Genomic DNA, 12,556 nt, shown 5'->3' with positions numbered 1-12,556 from the left:
TCTCTAACAGTTATTTGCACATAGTCAAAACCATGAGAAAAATAGTCAAAACCATGAGAAAAAAAAATGAAATGACTAAAATCTTATTTGCTATCTCCTTCTAAAAATACATAATTTTTGAATTTTTGTATGACTAGATTGACCAAATAACATTTGCAAACCACACTTCCTTCCACGTTTCCCTAGTTTTTTTTTTCTAATAATAACAATGTTGCATAAAGTGGGATGGTTTCTTGTAACCTCAACCAATTGTAAAAGTAAAACCAAACCCCAACAAAAAGGGTGCATGAGAATATGAAGGGGTTGGCAACTTGATTATGTAAGGAACAATTTTAGGTGACTAAATTTGTGGCAAACTTTATTTTTAATTGATTATCAATAGTTGATAACCTTTTCATGGTCAATCTCAAAGCAAAGAAGATATTAGATGGTATCTTAGTACTTTTGAACTATTTGAAAAACATTGTTCACATGACTTTGATTGTAAATCTATTATTTCATATTTTTTATTTTATAAATTTTTGTACAATTTGTTATATTTTTTTACTCTGAATAAGGGGTCTTGTCTTTAACCCATTTTTAAGAAACTCACACATTTAACCTCTCCTAGTTTTCTCTTTCTATTTTTTTCCTCCAACTTTCCCAATTGATTAAATCCACACACATTTCTTAAATTCTTCCATCTTATTAAAGTTTTTATTTTTGAACTAGACATTTCCGCCTCAACATCTAATTTGAGCTAGTTGAGACACTAGTATATCTTTGACCTTTTGACGTCCATATTTTTTTTCTCAAGATAAACCTTTTCAATTATAAACTACTAAAAAAATTAAATCCAATGACAATACAATAATAACGGTATTTTTTATGTACTTCCATGATTTATTTCTATATTTCTACATGTTATTTAAAAAATAAAACAAAATATAATTTTTGTTATTTTCTTCTACGTAGTCATGGTTGTTCTTTTTTTTTTCTTTAATCATTGGCTTCTTATTGTGTATTTTTTTTATTTTTTATTTTTTACCTTTCATGCTTTATCTACTTAGAAGAGATCAACATATCACCCTATATTATGATAAAAACATGATTCTTAATAATGACTTTCAGATTAAATAATTAATTCAGAAACTTGTTTTTATGTAAAAAAAATAATTTTGGATTAGATAATCCAAAATATTTTTTTAAGAAAATTACTTATGTATAATTTGATTTTTTTTTCAAACAAAAAAATAACTTATAGATGCAATCTGATTTTTGTTATGAAAAAATAACTTCTAAATCAATTTAAAAATTTGCTTTTATACTAAAAAATAACTTAGGAGTTGCACAGTCCAAAAATATTTGTTCATATCTCAAAAATCATTTTAGTATATCTCAGAAGAATAAAAGTAAAGATTTTCATGAAAGAAAAGTCCCGCCAACAAATGCACGTCTTGAGGCCTCAGCTCTATATTCCATGTCATTTTCTCATTTAAAAAAAAGGAAATAATGGAAGATTTATTTTTTTGAAGAAAAGAAGAAGAAGGAATAACTATAAAAGATGATTAGTTATTTTTGCTGAAAGGAGGAACGGTGAGGTGATTTCACCAAATCTAGGCAAGCACCTTTAGTGGAGAAAGTGATGAGAACCCCCAATTAATTCATTCCATAAATAAACTACTAATCTAAATACCCATTTGCGTTCCCATTTTCTTCATTTCTCTTTTACGTTCCCATGGCCTCAGATGCTTGCAATGACAAGAACATTGTGTTTCGGAAACTCAAGGCAAAGTCTGAAAACAAGGTTCATCATTATCTATTCCATTTCTTCCATTTCTTATTGTATGTGTTTCTAGTTCACATCTTTTTTTGTTTTAGATGTGTTTCGATTGTAATGCAAAAAATCCAACTTGGGCCTCCGTCACCTATGGGATCTTCCTCTGCATCGATTGTTCCGCTGCACATCGTAGTCTCGGTGTCCATGTCAGTTTTGTCAGGCAAGTTAATTATAACTCCATATTCGAACTTAATGTTCCCTGTTTAATATTTCCCATAGCTTCAGAATATTGGCTAAGTTGCATGGCATCAAACTAGTTGGAGGTTGAACAAGAAATATTGGTGACCACCTTTTAATAAATAAATGTAGTTTGATGCTTTTGTTCCGTGGAACCATTTGGAAATATGGTAACCACACAAATAATGTATATGAATGGATTTTTGCAGCTAACAGACATACTACGTTAAAGGGAATTAAGAGGTTTTTGTCGTGGTTTATATAATTTGAGAATTTGCATGGTTCAATTTGGTTTTTAAGTTTTATGAAAACAATTTTATTATTGCATTGTTCCACATGAGTATAATTTGTGGCAAATAAGAGGATGAAATTAAATAAAAACTAATTTTAAAGATAAAAAATAATTAATCACCATTTTAACTAAATTAGATAATAAAAGATTATTAATATTTAAATAATTTATATTATTAATAAATAGTTTTTAAATTATTACTGTTAAAATTTTGGTAACCATAACAATTTAGAAACTATGTATTAATAATATAAACTATTTTAGAATCAAAGATATTTTTAATCTCTAAAATAGTATTTAATTTAGTTAATATATTGACTAATAATTTTTTTATTTTTAAAATTAGTCTCTTTCTAATTATTTTCTTGTAGTGGTGATAATGATGCTAAGTTCTTGAGTTGTTAGTTGTTATAAAAATTATGTTAAGAAGTGTAAGTCTAATTCAATCTTACAAAATTCATATATAACATGAGATTTTTACACACTTATATATTATGATACGATAGACTTAACAAACTCTCATAAGATAAATTATAAATGATTATGAACAATTGAACTTTATTAAAATTGAGCTTTATGTTTAACTTAATTTTACAAAGACAACTTGTAAGACGAGATTTGCACTCATTATCGATTTTATCTTTAGTTGATGTGAGATCTAAAACAGATTAAAAAAATTGAATAAATATTTAATTTATTATTTATTTTTGATGAGGAAATGGATATTTAATAAATGTGATTAAAATAGAATCATTAAAACCGAGGTGTATTTTTATAGTAAACAAAGAAATTTTCAAAAAAAACATTACATTCGAATATATGGAAATCATGTCTTTTGGTTTAAGGAGATTATTTTTGTGGGAAAATAATTGAAAAATAAACATTTTTGTTTGGTGAATTTAGGAGGCTAGTGCAATGCCCTAAGAAAGGTAACGCGATTCATACTTTTTACAGACATGGTAAATTTGTTGAGTTTGTTTGAAGTGCTTAATAGTTGAATCACGGAATGGAATTAATCAAGTTATATTCTGTGCCTTTGTATCTAAGTAAGTTGATTTTTATTCGTTTTTTGAGCTTGATTATTTCGTTAAATGCATTCTATAAGATAAAGAGAAAGGATGGGATGAAAGATGAATGAGTGATTAATTAAATGTTTGTTTTGTAGATCTACAAATTTAGACATGTGGAGTCCGGAGCAATTGAAAACTATGAGCTTGGGAGGAAACAATCGTGCACGAAATTTCTTCAAGCAGCATGGTTGGACTGATGGTGGTAAAACAGATGCCAAATACACATCAAGAGCTGCAGAGTTATATAAACAAATTCTTTCTAAGGAAGTAGCTAAAAGTATGACTGAAAAGGAGCTAGATTCACCATCATCACCAACTGCTTCTCCGTTTGAACAAGTTGTTGAAGGACTTCCTCAACTAAAGACTAATGAATTGCCAAACGAAAATGCTTTGCAAAATCCTGGAATTCCAGAAAGCGCTTCTTCACCTAAAGCTTCACACGCAACAGTTTCTAATACTGGCAAAAAAACAATTTGCGCTAAGAAACCTAGAAAAGCTGCGGGACTTGGTGCTAGAAAGCTTACTAAAAAGGTATGCAAAAGTTACTTTTATTTGCATTTATATTTGAAGATATGTTTTTTTATTTAAAATTATGCTTATGATATGCAGTCATGTGAATCTCTGTACGAGCAAAAACCAGAAGAACCACCAACTTTTGTTACTTCCGCGCCAAAGAATAGTACACTTTCAGGGTCATCTTCTACATCTCGATTTGACTATATAGAAAATGACCAATCATCTGATTTGAAGTCTAAAGGTAAGGGTCACTTAGTTAGGCATGCGTCTTTACCAGAGTCATCAAGCTTCTTTGCAGACTTCGAAATGGATAGTGCTTTTCCAAAGGAATTTGCGTCAAATTCATCAAAAGAGAAAGTAAGCCATTCTTAGAAAACTTAACTTTTAGCTAGAAACAATATTTGGTTTCATCTTTACATTTTTTTTTCTTAGAAAAATTGCATGCACTACAATAAAAGTAAGTTTATTTAATCACATTGCATATTAGTAAGGTAAAACTTTAGGTAAGATTGGAAAACAGCACCATCTACATTTTTTTTAAATGTCTTTATGATTTTTTTTTCCAATTTGTAATCATAGTAAAAAATATGTATCCTCTTGTTTTAGTCCTGTAATATTTTCTCATTTTGAATTAATCCCTTTAAAAGTATTTTAGATGGACTAGAAAAAATAAATCTACTCTTTATAGGGACAAAAACAATACAAGAAAAATACTTTAATAGACTATAAAATAAAATACATGTAATAAAAAAACACTAGGTTGTTTCAACCATTGTTAAAAAAAAACAAAGAAAATAAAGAAAAGAGAAACAGAGGATTAAACCAAAAAATGATAGTTGTAGAAAGACAAAAAAACAAGATACCCTTCTCCCAACACAATATGTACAGTTCCTAATCCTCTGATCCCACGGAAAACTGCATAAATTATGTACCCCTTATAGTCACACAAAAATAGGCATCCATGAACTCGCCCAAAAAAATGTAACCAATTTTAGGAACCCTAATCAACTGGGACCATAAAGACACCATCAGACAAAAAATAATTTCCCCTACATTTTTCATGTGTTAAGACAACTAAGGGGAGAATCACACACTACTGAGAAGAGAAGAACACAGCTCCGTCTCAGATGAGATGTACTTTGTAGTGCCTAAAAACAATTTTAAAGAAAACAGCTGTGAAGATACTTCAGATGTGTTTGAATTGCTGCATTTGGTTTTCTTCCCAAAACTTCCAAAAATACACAGAAATCTGCATTGCATACTTATAATCTAGGCTTCACTCTTCAATGTTCATAAACGCATCATACTTCTTCTGCTCTCATAAACCTTTAGTAATTTTTGTGGACTCTAATTTACTTCAATTTAGGACAAAAAAAACATATTCAATTTTAGTTTCTAAGCTATTTTATCTTTAAGGATGTATTATATTCATAATGCATGATCTTATGATCTCAAAACCTCTAGACTATCTCATTTTACCTCAATATGTTGGATATGTTTTGGGTCGTTTTATTTTAAGGGATATAATATTTTCACATCCAGTTTTATTCTACGCCCACAATAAATATTAATATTTATAATAATAAAAAAAAATTTAAAAAAAAATTTAATAAAAATACAGCAAAATACAAAATGTTTCAAAATTAAAAAATTATAATTTTTTATAAATGATTAAAATATTAATATTTATTAAAATACAAGTAAAATACAAAATGTTTCAAAATTAAAAAAAATATGTAAAATTTTATAAATGATTATTTATTGAATTGTAAGGTGTAGCATGATTTAAAATAAACATTTTTATTATTTTAATTTGGTTCTTATTTTTCGTTTCGGTATACCACCCTAACCAGGTTCAGGAGTCCGATGAAGCTAGAAGGAAGTTCTCAAATGCTAAGTCAATTTCTTCATCTCAATTTTTTGGAGATCGAAACAAAGATGCAAATGATTCACAAGTTACTCTGTCAAAATTTTCAGTACGTATCTCTGTTATAAATTATTGAAACATAGTTCGAATATACACATTTTAGGTAGACCAATGTGACAAAAGTTATTTTTAAAGCTTAAATTTCAAATGAAGATTGTTGAGAAGTGATTTTTTTTTTCAAACCAGCCTAATTTTTTTTTCTAATGTCATTTTCATGCCATGTTTCTAGACGTTGGAATCATAAGGTTGTAGCAATTGAAAACCATTAATATTATGATAAATAATTTAACACAGGCTAAACATTATTTATGAACAATCTTCGCAATTTTTTCCTCAGTTTTAGTTGTTACGATTTCCTATTGTAAAATCATGTCTATTAGTGGAAAGTTTCTTAATATTTCCTTGACATGTCTTCCTTAATTAGCTAAACTAGTGTTTTTTTTTTTTTGTTATCGATTTGATACTACGACATTAACATTGACATGGGATTTAGCAAAGAGTAGTACTATAGTTTTTTTTTAATTAGAAATGAGAATCTCCCAACTCTAAATTTTGATGGTTAGTGATCATCCTCTTCTATTTTCAGGATTCAACTTCAATTTCTAGTGCTGATTTTTTTGGTAACAACTCTTCCAGTGATCTTGATGCTAATGACCTCCTTAATCGACTATCTTTCCGTGTATGTTTTTGGATTGATAAACTTTATTGTTCATGTCACTAGCTAATAATGCTTCTCATGTATCACATTTTCTCTTCTCCATATGCTGTTTTGTAGGCTCATGAAGACATTTCTTCTCTTAAAAATATTGCTGGAGAGACTGGAAAGAAACTCAGTTTCTTGGCCTCCAATTTGATAACTGATATTCAGGATAGAATAATCTAAATAAGAGTATATATGTTTTGTATATAAAATATCCATTCAATTTGGTGTAGTTCACAACCACCTATGTATCAAATGTAATTATAGTACAACATTAAACCATTAAGAAGTACATAATAAAATACTTTTTTTTAAAAAGGTGTTTCCCATCATTCATGAGAAATTATTTATAATGTCAAATATTGGAATCAGCATTACAATAAAATCATTAAATTTAAAAACAAAAAATAATTAGTTATTATATTAATCAAATTAGATACTAATTTAGAGGCTAGAAAATTATTAGTATCTAATGTAGTTTCTATTATTAATAAAATGTTATAAAATAGTTTCTAAATTAACTATCAAAATTTTAACTATTTTTTGATATTTTTAGTTTTTAAATTAGTCTCTAAAATACTAATAGAGACTAATTTAGAACATAAGTAAGTAGTTAAAACCTTGGTAGCTAATAGTTAAATACAAATTTAAAAACTATTTTATAAATTTTTATTAATAATAAAAACTATTTTTTAGTTTATAAAATGTCTTTAATTTAGTCAATATAATAACTAATTATTTTTTTTCTAAAATTAGTTTTTATTTAAAATTTTCTTATAGTGCACTATCTCAAAAGAAAAATAAACTATATACTCTACAATAATAAGTTATAACGCGTTACTTCACAATTTTTTTATTGGTCACTTAAATGTTGTCTTTGTATTTTTAACTATATTTTTTTCTATTCTTTATTTTATCTATATATTCATTTAACATATAATTTTCACAATTATTCGATTATTTTTTACCATGACATTGTTATTATGTATATTTGTAAATATTACATAAAACCAAGTTACAAGTTAGCTTATAGTCGGATAAACTTTTTAACTTATAAGTTAGATAATAATATTTTGACTTCCATCAAATAAAAACAAATTATAACTCAAAATAATAATATTTAATTTAATTTTTAAATTATAATTATAATATATATTATTATATTATTAAAATAGGTTTTAAAGTAAGTGTATTTTTTAGGGCAAAAGTATTATTTTTTTTATAAGTTTTGAGTTGATAAGCTAATATTTTATATTATAAGTATTTACTAAAACTAGTTGACAAATTATAGTTGGCAAGTATAAAATGGTATATAAATTTTATTATATAAATTAAATTTGTGTTTTTTTATATAAAAATATATCATTATGAAATTTTAATTTTAATTTTTTAAAATAATTAAATTCTCATTAAACTTTTTAGTGTTTTTGTTTTTTAAAGTTGTATGTGATTTTTTTTTTTGACAAATCGTTCTATTTAAATAAGTTGATCTAATAAGTATTAATTAAATTTAACTTTTATTAAATTTTCATTTTTTTTATTTCTCAATTTAAACTACTATTATAATGAGTTTTTTTTACAATTTTTATTGTGTATAGATTTTACATTTCATCGTTTAATAAAACATTAGTTACTTCAAAATTGTAATGGCTAGGTTTGTATGATAAGTAAGTAATGCCGAGTTTCAAGTGGATACTGCTCTTTGCCATTAGAGCACTCTTGTGGAAATGAATCCGATGTGAAGCTGTTTTTTTTCAATTTCAGATACATATAAAACTAAAAAGTAATCTTACCAAAATATATGAAAAAAACAGTACAATAATCAATTATCTATGTAAAATTGAAATAAGTGAAAATAGATTAAGAATAATAAATGATTGTATTACAATACAAAAATTAATAATAAAAGAAAAATATATTAGATACAAACTAAGTTAGCTAAACTAATTTTTACCTACTTTAAATAAGCTACTTTAAATCATCTTATAAAAGAAGTGGGTTTTAGGTCTAACTCAACCCCATAAAATTGATTTATGGGATGAGGGTTGCATCCACTTATATACAATAAAGTATAAAATTGATTCATGGGACAAGGGTTGCCCCCACTTATATACAATAAAATGTCTTAATCTCTAGTCGATGTGGGATCTCCAACAAGATCTGCATTCAAATTTCACTTTATTTTGCATCTCTTCCAAATAGATGCATTTGTATTTTCATAGCCAAGTATTAAATTAAGGAGTTTGGTGAAAGTTTTGCCACGTTAATTCAAATATATATAATTTTTATGGGGACTTTTTCATGCCATGTAGCAAATTCTTTTTGAAAAACAACCATATACAGTTAATATATAAAACATGGTCATTTTTATATAGTTAAATGTTATAAAAATATATATTAAAATATAAAATATTTATAATCAGAATTAATTATTAATAAAAAAATTAAAGTGCATAAATTACTTTTATAATGAAAAATATATTTCGACATAAGTTTATTTTAAATTATTTATATTAATTTGTATTTGAAGTAAATAAATACTAAGCGTGGAACTCACATTGTCTATGTAGTAATAAAAACACAAATTTTATATTGATTTACTTAAACTAAGTTAAAATTTTATTTCATAATTTTTAAAGGTTCCTACAAACTAACTAATGTATGGTTATTATTATCTCATCTTAACTTCATTGTTTTACAAATATTATTATTTGTTGTGACTTTTTGTATAGAAAAAAATATGAACATGTGAAATAATTTTCGTCAAAAGGATTTATGATTAATAGTTTTCTTACGAGTATAACTTTATAGTGGAAATAATATTATAAAATTTCTCTCTCACTATACAAATACTAAAAATACATAGAACATAATGTGTCTTTGGAATCATCTTTTTGTTGCTTCTATAAATGTTCAAGAATGTAGTTTTTTAAAGCAATCTTCGTGTTGATATTATTGAGTATCATCTTCAACCTTGATGTGAATAATTACTTTATTTAAACCGTGCAACTAAAAGGGTTTGTTTCCTGTTATAATTGTCTCAACACAGAAAATTAAAATTAAATGCAGGGTATTATATCACAAATTACACTTTTTGTATGTGTTATTGTGATAAAAGTGATTTGTTCGATTAATATATGGTCTCTTTATGTATACATGCAACAATAATAACTATAAATATTCATTTAAATACCATCAATTTATTTATATAAGGTTTGTCTTTTCAACACTGTTTTCAAACGATAACTTAAATTAAGTAATCCAATTATATTTAATGATTAATTTTATAATTAGAAATGTGATAATTCATGTTGCAGTGTTTTCTTTATAAACTACTTATAACTATTTTCTTTATAAACTACTTATAACTATGAGTTTGTTTCATCATGTTCATATACAATAGGTTTAATACAAATACTTATTAATGCATAATGCCCAATATGTATATGTGGATATATGTTGTGATGCTTAATAAAATAATTAGTTAAATGTTTAGTTATATTCATCATAAAAAACTTTGTAACTCAATCATCCATTTTTTTCTTCTAAATTATTGTAGTACTACACTCATCTAAATATGATATGTTTTGAATTTATTATTTATATAATACAATAGCATTGTTAACCATGACAAGATTGCATGATTATAATAGATATAGTGTCTTATATAAGAGAATTCGAACAACTTTAAAAAATCTTCTTTATCATTTAACAAGGGATTTTGAATTATATCATATTGTTGCATCAAAGGTGATTGAGTTGAGGAGGTTAGTTTTGGGTAGGAGTTTAGTTTTGGTTAAGTGGTTGTTTTATTTGGATTGGTTGAGGTGCAACTTGTGGTAAAAGTAGTGTTGGTTGTTAGCTTGCATTAATTGAGAAATAATTGATTAAAATTTATTGTTATGGTTGGTGCGATGATTCTGACATTGTTCTGTTCAAGTTCATGTAGAGTAGTTTGCACCTCTTAACATTAATTGTTGTTGCGTGATATCATAATTCATATGTTAAATGCTATCCAATAGTATGACAAGTAAAACAACATTGACTGACTTAATAGGTATGAAAATTATATTTTGAAAGTTGTAATAAATGTTGACTTTGAGAGTAATTCAATTAGATGTTACAAACGAGGTTAACAATTGAAACACTGCTCTAACTCGGGTTTCAAATTTTGCTTTGGATTAGCTTTGACATGTTCCCATTTGGTCGAGTTAAACCTCAATGTCTCTCGACATACAAAATTGTTTGGAAAGATGTGGTAAGGTTTGGAAAGATGTCCTTAATGGTTTGCTGGTGAAGGTTGTATTAGTTTTTTTTTTTATTGCTATTATTGTGGTGTTTAGGTTGGGATGATTGATACTTCATTTGATTGATTTTGAAGGAATTTGTAGGTAGTGTTAACTACATGGAAGGTTATAGGAGGGCAAACGACATATATCATATAGGTCTAGTGATCACCATTTTTTTGTCGTATTTTTAGAGTGAGAATGTAACAAGCTTAATGAAATCTCAATAAACTCTCAGTTTCCATGACATCCGAAAATTCCTTCATGAAAGACTTTCCATGTCCTAAAGTCATGAGGTGGAAGTCTGATAATTGTGACTAAAGGTGTGAGCACATGAATGTCAACATTCTTTTCAATTAGCTACTTAAACTTGATGAATTTGTATGACACTAGATTGTGGAAGACATGGCATGGGTAGAACTTCAAGTTCGTATTCTCCCTTTATGTTAAGTGAGGTGCACCACCATAGTTTGGTTTTTAGAAAATCTCCAGGTAATGTTTTGGTTAGACCTTCCTTGATATCTCACCAATATATGTTGGAGTTGTAGAGAAAATGATAATATATATATATATATATATATATATATATATATATTCTCGGTATAATTTGAAGTTTTGTATTTCCCTCCATGTATTGAGTGAGGTACATCATTATTATTTGATTTTTAACAAACCTCAAAATAATAGTTTTGGTTAGACATTCTACTATGTAGCCAAATAAAAGATAAATATGAACAATGCACCACAATTATCTGATTATCTTTATATTTTCTTTAAAATTTAAACTTAAAGAGCCATACTTTTAATTTAATATTGTTTTATTAAACTAGATAAAATCCACCTCATCAACTCTTAAACTAATAAATCAAACATACCACTCAATAAAAAAGCATGATAATAATTACACTTACAAATATATTTTTCACTTAAAGATAAAAAACCATTTTTATAATATAAATCTTCATGTAAATATTTGTAAAACAACACCTTCTACATAGTATAGAAGATTAATTGAAAACAAAAAATAAAATAAAATTTAACATTTGTAATTTTTAAAAAAATCTGAATGATGAATTAAGTTGATTCTTAACGAGTATAAGTTGAGTGAATAAAATACATATATGGTAAGATTATAGTTTATTTACTGCATAAAATAGATACAATAACTTACTTTTAAAACATTTAAATAAAATTTGTAAAGTATTCAAAATCATAGTGACGAATGAAAAATAATAAAAAAGATAAAATTTAGTTAATACCTATTTTTTTTTTTCAGTGAAGCAGTAAAAATATATAAATTTAGATAACAATTACTATTGTTTTCATTTATCATAATCTGTTACTGCAAGAAACCAGACGCATGAATTCCTATTGTCATATATCTTTTCCTATAATCATATATCTTTTTCCATTATCATATAAGTTAGTTAATAATGACCTTTTTTACAATGAGCTGGTAAAAATAAGAAATATAATATTCAGTTAACATTTTTGTTTTCATTATCATAATTTATTAATGCATGAAACCAGACTCATAAAATACATTTGAAAAAAAAAGTTAGATAATAATTATATCCATCCATTATGATAATATTTTAATCCACTAAGCTAGATATCAAAAGATTTAGAATATTAAAATATAAAAACAGTTAGTATTTTTGTGTAATTTTATTTTATTTCGCGATGTAGTTCGACAGATAATTAATCATTAATTATAATATCATAGAGAGGGTTAGGATTAGTGTTAAGATTAAGAAAGTTGTTAGTTT

General features: G+C 25.9%; 1 protein-coding gene across 1 annotated transcript; it reads left to right on the top strand.

Annotated features, from left to right (window-relative positions):
• The first annotated feature begins 1,717 nt into the window (after positions 1-1,717).
• LOC137809681 (putative ADP-ribosylation factor GTPase-activating protein AGD8) lies at positions 1,718-6,684 on the top strand. The gene is made up of 7 exons (XM_090297932.1): positions 1,718-1,786; positions 1,861-1,979; positions 3,454-3,889; positions 3,968-4,231; positions 5,728-5,850; positions 6,388-6,480; positions 6,577-6,684. The coding sequence occupies exons 1-7, from the start codon at positions 1,718-1,720 to the stop codon at positions 6,682-6,684; spliced, it is 1,212 nt and encodes a 403-aa protein (XP_090154058.1).
• The last annotated feature ends 5,872 nt before the right edge of the window (positions 6,685-12,556 follow it).

Source organism: Phaseolus vulgaris, chromosome 2 (genome assembly GCF_051622355.1).
Source record: "Phaseolus vulgaris cultivar YP4 chromosome 2, ASM5162235v1, whole genome shotgun sequence".
Taxonomy (NCBI): Eukaryota; Viridiplantae; Streptophyta; class Magnoliopsida; order Fabales; family Fabaceae; genus Phaseolus; species Phaseolus vulgaris.
The sequence above is the reverse complement of the archived record's forward strand: the minus strand, read 5'-3'. Positions and strand labels throughout refer to the sequence as shown.

Bases quoted from the DNA above. Each gene is read 5' to 3' on its own strand.
- LOC137809681 (XM_090297932.1), top strand. From the start codon at position 1,718: ATGGCCTCAGATGCTTGCAATGACAAGAACATTGTGTTTCGGAAACTC. The intron at 1,787-1,860 runs GTTCATCATTAT...TTTTTGTTTTAG, and splicing joins AGGCAAAGTCTGAAAACAAG to ATGTGTTTCGATTGTAATGC. The intron at 5,851-6,387 runs GTACGTATCTCT...TTCTATTTTCAG, and splicing joins TTACTCTGTCAAAATTTTCA to GATTCAACTTCAATTTCTAG.